Source organism: Mus pahari, chromosome 7 (assembly GCF_900095145.1).
Source record: "Mus pahari chromosome 7, PAHARI_EIJ_v1.1, whole genome shotgun sequence".
Lineage (NCBI taxonomy): Eukaryota > Metazoa > Chordata > Mammalia > Rodentia > Muridae > Mus > Mus pahari.
The window spans coordinates 86405831-86414877 of NC_034596.1; the positions used below are offsets into that span (position 1 = coordinate 86405831).

The 9047-nt window shown below is 39.5% G+C and overlaps 1 protein-coding gene across 1 annotated transcript in view; it reads right to left on the minus strand.

The window, feature by feature from the left end:
• The window catches only part of Cep128 (centrosomal protein 128), a 345407-nt gene that overhangs the window by 324323 nt on the left and 12037 nt on the right, over positions 1-9047 (minus strand). Inside the window, exons 3-5 of the mRNA XM_021201917.1 lie at positions 8247-8381; positions 4506-4667; positions 2554-2640 (exon numbers count right to left, since the gene is read on the minus strand). Coding sequence (XP_021057576.1) covers positions 2554-2640; positions 4506-4652 — 234 coding nt within the window. The 5' untranslated portion in view covers positions 4653-4667; positions 8247-8381. The remainder of the gene's footprint in view (positions 1-2553; positions 2641-4505; positions 4668-8246; positions 8382-9047) is intronic.

The window sequence follows — 9047 nt, forward strand, 5'->3', positions numbered from 1 at the left end:
TAACAAGGACACATGTTCCACTATGTTCATACCAGCCTTATTTATAATAGCCAGAAGCTAGAAAGAACCCAGATGTCCCTCAACAGAGGAATGGTTACAGAAAATGTCGTACATTTACACGATGGAGTGCTATTCAGCTATTAAAAACAATGAATTTTTGAAATTCTTAGGCAAATGGATGGAATTAGAAAATATCATCCTGAGTGAGGTAACCCAGTCACAAAAGAACACACATGGTATACACTCACTGATAAGTAGATATTAGCCCAAAAGTTCAGCATACCCAAGATACAATTCACAAACCACATGAAACTCAAGAAGGAAGACCAAAGTGTGTTTCAGTCCTTCTTAGAAGGGGGAACAAAAAAAACTCAAGGGAGGAAATAAAGAGATAAAGTATGGAGCACAGACTGAAGAAAAGGCCATCCAGAGACTGCCCCACCTGAGAATCCATCCCATATACAGATACCAAACCCAGACATTATTATGGATGCCAACAAGAGCTTGCTGACAGGAGCCTGATACAGTTGTCTCCTGAGAGGCTCTGTCAAAACCTGAAAAATATAGAGGCAGAAGCTCACAGCCAACCACTGGACTGAGCACAGAGTCCCCAATGGAGGAGTTAGAGAGAAAGGACTGATGAGCTGAAGGGGTTTGTAGCCCCATAGGAAGAACAACAATATGAACTAACCATTATCAGGGACTAAACCACCAACCAAGGAGTACACATGGACCCATGACTCCAGCCTCATATGTTGCAGTGGATGGCCTAGTCGGACATCAATGGGAGGAGAGGCCATTGGTCCTGGGAAGACTCAATGCCCTACTGTGGGGGAATGCCAAGGCAGGGAGGCAGGAGTGGATGGGTGGGTGGGTGAGGGAGCACCCTCATAGAAGCAGGGGAAGGGAGGATGGAATGGGGGTTCCCAGAGGGGAAACTTGGAAAGGGGATAACATTTGAAATGTAAATAAATAAAATATCCAATAATAAAAAAAATAGAATGGAAAAGAGAAATAAAAGAAAACAAACTCATTAACCCATTACATTTACTTTCAAAATTCCCACAATTACACAAATACATACATACAGAGAGAGAGAGAGAGAGAGAGAGAGAGAGAGAGAGAGAGAGAGAGAATTAACAGTCACTATTATACTGTTCATATTAAAGGGAAAACATCCAAACAATAGAATACTACAAGCTATGACAAAATACCCTGACCCAAATATAGAGAGAGACAGATAATAGATAAATAGATATAGAGATATAAATAGAGAGAGAGATAGCCATAAAGGGTTTATTTTAGCTAACAATTCCAGGTTATAGGTGGATGGCTCTCAACCTTCCTAATACTGTAACTCTTTAACTTCCTAATACTGTAACAATTCCTCATGCTGTGGTAGCCCCCAACCACAAAATGATTTTTGTTGCTAACTTATATTTTTGCTCCTGTATGAATCATTGTGTAAATATCTGTATTTTCTCATGGTCTTAGGTGACCCCTATCAAAGGGGGCATTCAACATCCAAGGAGGTTATGACCCACACCCACAGGTTGAGAAACACTGCAATAGGCCATTATTACATGGAAGTTAAGGCAGCAGGAGTTTGAAGCAGCCAGTCACATGACAACTACTGTCAAGAGCAGAGAAATAACTGGGTGCAAATTCATTTGCTTGCTTGCACTCAGGGACTTTTCCCTCTCTTATAGAGTCCAGGAAACCAAGTCCCTGAAGTGGTGCTGCCCGATCTTTCCGCATCAATTAAGACAATTGAGACAATCCCTCCCAGATGTGCCTACAGTCCAACATGATCTAGTCAGCCCCACACTGAGATTCCCCTCCTAGGTTGTATCAGGCTAACAATGGAACCAAGCAGTCAGAGTCGTCCACCTACACAAAGCTGCGTGGACAGTAAAAGAACAGAAAACATGCAGATGTTATGTTATTCCACTTTTTAAAGCAATGAGCATGCAAAGTATTTTTTAAAGCAATGAGTATGCAAAATATTTGGAATGGCATACAAGTAATTATCAAAAGTGTTACCTCTGTAGAGTACAACTTGAAAGTTTTACTTTTTAAAAATAATGAGCATAGGTTGGAGAGATGGCTCTGTAGTTAAGAGCACCTGATGCACTTCCAGAGGACCTAAGTTCAGTTCTCAGCACCTACATGACAGCTCACAACTGTCTGCAACTCCAGTTCCAAGGGATCTGAGACCCTCATGTCAATGCACATAAAATAAAATAAATAAATTCTTCAAACAGCCTTACAGTTTTCAGTTTTAAACTTAGTAAAAGAACTCAGATTTCCCACTGAGATTCAACTTCACTTCTAGAAAAGCAGACAGTGCTCTTACCCACTAAGCCATATCTCCAGCCCCAGTAAGGCAGTTTAAAATGTATTCTTATTAACATCAATAACCACTTACCTTATACTCCCACTCCCCTAAGTACACACTTTCATATTGTCACCTACTTATCCTATATGCCCACTCCCCTAAATACACATCTGCATATGGCCAGCAAACAATGCAAACAGCTGAACCCTTCCCACCTGCCCAACAGCGCCCGCCTGTCCAGTGCTGTATTCTCGATAGCGTCCAAGCATCTGATCCACATGTCGCAGACTCCGAGTGGTGTCCTTGGGAAAGAAAACACTCGATCAATCATTCCAAACACTATTTTTCCAATCAATTTTAGTATTCTCAAAGAACTAAGTCTACTTTGTAAAAGGTGCAATTTCTGCCAGGTAACTCAGATTATCAACCAAGTTCCTACACACCAAATCTCTACAACATTGCAAGAGAAGTCCAGATCCACCTGCAATTTATTTATGTAAAATCTGAAGCATGTAGTTTACAAGTCCTTATCCAAAGTTCCATAATAAGTTGACAACAAAAACACAAATTCAGAAGAGTCCTCTTCAGAAAGCTGTGCACTCGTAATTCACGCTTTCTTACAACAAAGCAATCTTGAACATCAAGAGTTAGCAGAATGGGGAATGGGCACAGCAAGGTGGAGGCCAGGATGGGCTATGCAGTGAGAACATAGTATACATATAAGAAAACAGTATAGGAAAAGGGAGGGAGGAAGGAGGGAGGGAGGGAGGGACGGAGGGAGGGAGGGGGGAGGGAGGGGAGTCTCTTGTACTCCAGTAACATCCTCACTATAGAACTTGATTAAGAGAAGAGAAAATGTGCCCTTTAATCTTTTAATAAACAATAACTTTATTTCTAATCAAAAGACAAAGTTTCTACCTAAATACGATTGGTTTTACATAAGAGATTAATAGAGCGGTTTCTTTTGAATAGGCCTACTTGCTAATGTGTTTCTTGGCAAGAAGGGAGAGGGATTCAAACTCTAAAGTTCCATTATTGTGCAAATTTAAATAGGTTACAGAAAATAGGTGTTTGTTATTGTTATGTAAAATATTATTTCTCTAACAGCTACTCTTCCCATCTAGCATACTAACCCAAAGCAATCCAAAGCCAAATTCCCTGCTTACACAATGTGCTGAGGCAAAAGCAAGGGGTTCATCAGTTGGAAATAATTCTATTTGTGGGTTTGTTGCCTATGAGATCATGCTACCTAGCCAATGCGCTTCCCAAACTCTTTACATGGAAAAGATCAGACTGTCCCCACTCAAACGTCCCACTGCTGACAGAAATTATCTTAGAAACCAAAATGGCATCTCTATACGTATTAGCCATCCACTGATAACCTGCTTCCCCCAAAGCTCTCTAACAGGCACAAGCACACAGGAAGCTGAACAGGAGTGCTGCCCGGGGCTTCACACTCACAATATTTTACTTGCACATATGTTAATAAATGGTTTTATCCTATCACAACCTATCCTCAACAACCTATTAGCTCCTTCAGGTATCATCACCAGAGATAATGGTCACTAGAGACCAACAGTCCCTAGAACTGTACCTTTCACTGACTTATATGTCAAAGGGGAGTCTATAGATGTGACTTAACACCTACAATGGACTTTCCCCTGGGTTACTAAGAGGAAAAGATGAAACCCCAAGTGTCCTTAAAAGAGAAAAGGTGGCTGGCAATGTGGCTCACAGATAGAGCCTGAGGAGATCCCTAGGAAACCAGAAAAACAATCAGCAACAAAAAAAGGAGAAGGGAAAAGGAAAGGAAAAGAAAGGCAGAAAGGAGGACATGAGCAGCCAAAGAGACTCAACCACCATGATGGCTGGCTTTGAAGATGAAGGAATAGGAGCCCAAGACAAGGTACATGAGCAGCCTCAAAAGGCAAAAGAACAGAATTTTCTCTTTCTTCTGACCTATGGAGCTATGAGATAATAAACTTGGATGTTTTAAGGCTTTAGCCTGAGGGTTATTTATTACAGTACTAAATAAATAAATATATATATATATATATATATATATATATATATATATATATATATATATATATATATATACTGACTGCAACCATTACTCAGCTCAGACTATTAAAAAGCTATCAAATGCAACTATAGACAAACTAACCTGTAAAGTATTGGTTATGGTGTTGACCTTTGCAGTGACATCTACTGTAGAATGACTTCCAGCTCCCCTTTGAAATGACCTGGTGGCCCATCGACTCAATCCGTCACGATAGCGGAAGTGGTCTGAATCACTGGATGATTCTGCCATTGATGTATACAAATCCTTCAAAATAAATCCAAGTCAGTCTCAAGTAAAAAACACAGAAGGGAACTCACTACTGACCTCCTTGTATTTTTAAGTATTTGTTACAATTGTCTTTCAGCAAATAGACACACAAGAAAACACAGAAGATCACGTTCCACGTAAGTCTGTTTCCCTGGCTTGCTCTGCTTTGAAAAAACTGCTCCCAGATGGTTGCCACGGGTTATCAATCCCAGGTATCGTGTCCTAAGATTTGTGGTCTGCTGTCAAGATTAAAATTACTTTCATATACAATGTGTCACAACACTGTCAACCATTCGAACCGTGACAAAACAAAAACATTCTCTGAAGACCTACACTTCGGGAGCCTAGGGGTTACTCAGTTTTGACTTCCAGCATTGATATAAATGCTGGGTGTGGGGCAAGAGGGATCCCTAGAGCAGGCTAGCTAACCTAGCCAAATCAGCAAGCTCTGGTTAAAGACACCAAGCCTCAGTATATAAGGTTGGAGAACAAAGAAGTAAGGCATGGGATCATGGGACACCAACCTCTGAGCTCTGTGTGCACAGACACAGAGGTGCACACACATGCTCACATGAACTCACACACATGTGGACATGTATACACCACACATACATAAAAAAGACTCCAGTCCTTAATATTAGTCCAATATCTATTCGAAGCTATGAAAATATACCTCTAAACATAAAATTATGACAGATACCCTGCAGGAACCATAATAAAATTCCAATGTGTGGCAGAATGAAAACTCTCCTACATCCCAATTTATAATGGCAGAATTAAACAAGTTCTGTGATGCGGGAACAAATTTTACAATAATGCATTTATAAGAAGATGTTGGCCTCAACACATCCAATAAAATAGAATGAATGCCTCCCTACCAGAATATACGTCCAGCAATGGGCAATTCTCTAAGCATGCTTTTCTCCCACCGTTACCTCAACTGTCTATTTGACTCATCTGAAATATTATTTGTGCAAGATAATCTCATTTTGGAAAAATTATTAATAGAAGTTGGGGGAAACAACTACATCTAGAACAAAACAGCACCAGAGAAAATTGTTGATCGAAGCAAAAGCTGATTGAGAATTAATCCGATAATGTCACCTTCTGTTTAATGGCAGGTTACCTCAGTCTTTAATATAAACTGTTATAGAATTCCTAAAATCTACATGGACATTTTTTCCTGGCTTGTAACGTACAGTGTGATGAATTTTTTCCCTCGTGACAGACTATTCTGAGTCTTGTGGACCTTTATTTTTATTGCAGTTGGAAGTGCATAATCATGTCTCTAGAGAAGATAATGGACTCGGTGTGATTTTAGATTTTTTTTTTTTTTTGAGAATTAAATTATAGTCTATCTTCACCACTTCAGAAAAAGAATCCATGAATATCCAAACACTTCACACAATCCAAACCGAGACCAAGAGCAACTGAGCGCCTTGCAAATGCCATGCATCTCATGTACCCATGCCCTCAGCTCCCTCCTTCTCAGGTCTTTGCCTAGGGATATAAGCACAAAGGTACCCATGATGGGATCCCTCCCACATCAGAAACCATGAACAAGAAACTAATGCTGAAGCAACTATTGGGCTCTGCCTTTGCCAAGTCACAACTGTTTAAGTGCCCCTTCCCTACCCCTGCAAAAAAAAAAAAAAAAAAAAATGTATACAATATCCATGATAGTTAATTCTAAGTGCAATTTTGATTAGATTAATAAATACCTGGAGTATTACATTGTCTCTAGGTGTGTCTGTGATAATATTTCCAGAAACAATATGATTATAAAAACTTCTGACCTAATAATTAATGGTTTAATTTCTTAATAGGATGTGGTAAAGAGTAAGAGGTAGGACATAGCTGGAGGAACCGGCTGACTGTATTGCTTTTCTCTGTTGACTGTCTACCAAGAAAAAAAGGAGACTGTCCACCCACGTGCCCATCACCATCATGTTCTGGACCAGCAAGCACAGACTCAAGTCTGTGAAAGTGTGAGCCAAAACAAAAAAATCTTCCTCCCTTAAGTCGCCTCTGTTGGGTATCTGTCACAACAACAAGAACCAGAAGTAATGCAAGATCTTTGCCTTTCAAAGACCACATGAGCACCTATCTCTCATGAGTCTCTCCAGTGTGCCCTTGTTCTCTCTTTCAAGCACTGTTCATCATTTTCCAGCAGTAGATGCAGAAAGAATCTGTACTGTCCAAAAGCCAGCTACCATATGAGGCACTCATGTGGTGTTTACAACCCAATCTGATTCTCACTTTATGAGTACTGCTGGGCCTCAGGATCTAGCTTTGTAGTAGAGCCAGCACCAACAAAACAGTAATAGATAATAATAATGAATTAATAATAAAATAACAACAATAATAAACAACAGCATTATCTCAACTATTTCCTAACTTTCAGAGGATGTTGAAGTACAACTGAAGGAATGGGTCTAGCTCCATACATGATTACCAGCAGCAGACCCTGATTCCCCAGCCTTCTCCATCTTCAATGTTCTGCTACTTCCACTGTCTGTCACACCTGAGTAATCTCAATGATTAGTAAGAACTGCCAAACAAAGTCACAGAACACACTGTCCTATATACATGGCTACAGTTTCTTCAATTCCTCATCAGTTGTCAGGATGCAAATATCAAGGAAAAGCAGAAATGTAAAATAGTAGCATGAAACCTTAAATAGACACAGGAGAAAACTACCTGTTCTCTCTCCTACATTTCATGAAGAATCCTGGAAACAAATCAAACCATTGGCCTCCAAGTAAGGGGTTGTGCTTACTAATTTTTCCTGTCATTGATAAATAAGGAAAAGAATACTTATGCCTGGGATATTTTATCAAAGTTGTACCATCAGTCACATCAGATAAAATAAGGTGACTATGAAAGGGGAAGTGTGCTTACTAGCACTGTGGTTGATGGGAACAGGAAACAACGTAACAGTTGTTAGGACAGCTGGATTCTGGTAAGAGTACCAACAATGTTAATCACCATCTATATTTAATTTCCTTGAATACACTGCACTTCAGACTCTTCAAATAAATAGACAATTTTGAACTTCAGCTTGACTAAGAGTACCTCAAGCCCAAACTGTTATGGTTATTTTTCACTATTTGAGAAAATGATTAAAATAATTAGTACAGAGAATGATATAGTAAAACAATATCACTATAGTTTATGCACACTACCTAGAAGTAATCACTACGATAAATATCACTGTAATGTGCTTGTAATTCTTAAAATAAAACACTGAGAATATTATATTGTAAATAACATCTCAGGATTCCATTAACTCATCCCTACTCAGTTATTATTTCTGCCCACCTCTCCAAGGAAGACAGACGTGATTTCATGTGGAACACCCTACACCATGCATTTATACTTTTAATTCTGGCAGAGAATTCTCAAAATTGTTTATAAAATGTGAATTATGACTAAATTATGTGATAAGCAACCAAGCAGCATATGTATAGTTAACTAGACAACAGAAAATCAGAGTAGAACTAAATAAAATTAAGAGCAACATTAAGTCTTCTCTTACCGTGGCATAACACACAAGGAAGAAGTCCTATCACTTACCCCAGCTAGGATTACATACTTTCAGTGAGGTACTTGTCAGCATGAGCTTCACAGGTGCGCTCTAAGACTTCTGATATTAATTTCAATCACTCTGAGCAATGAGAGTTGCTCAGACTCCTGCATCTGGTGGAACTCCTGCGGAGGTGTCAACATTTACAGAGATAAGCACCTAAGAAACTGCATGGTTTTTTTTTAAAGACATGAACATTTGGCACCCATCTAAGTGATTTTTATTACCTAAATTTCACAAAGAGTAGACTAAAGAATGAATATAATTATATAAATAGATTACTTTCATTGCTAACAAAACCTTGGCACTTCCTTCCACTATTACTAACAATTAAAAATTAAGAATGATTCTCATAGCAAACTTAAATGGAGGCCTAAGTGCCACAACACAGAAAGCAGCCATTGGGCCAATGATACATGCCTACAAAAGTCATTAATCTATCATGCCCCATAAAACATTCTCTTGACATGGAATTGATAGGAAAGGAAGAAAAAAGAAATCCTGGCGCCTGAAATTGGCAAGAAGTGTGCACATAATGTCAAAAGTAAGGGTCCGTAGTAGAGATGCTAATGTGAACAGAGGAAATCTCATGGGTCCCAACTGAGACAAAAAACTACAGGCATCTAAGGGATGCTGAGGCTGGGAAAATAGTCTTCCTCTAGGGAGAAGCCTCCTCATGGGTTATCCAAGACCAAGTGGTCAGCCCTGAAATCACATACACGCATGCAACGCTGGACTCAGCAGGCTGCCGGGTGTGTGTGTGTGTGTGTGTGTGTGTGTGTGTGTGTGTG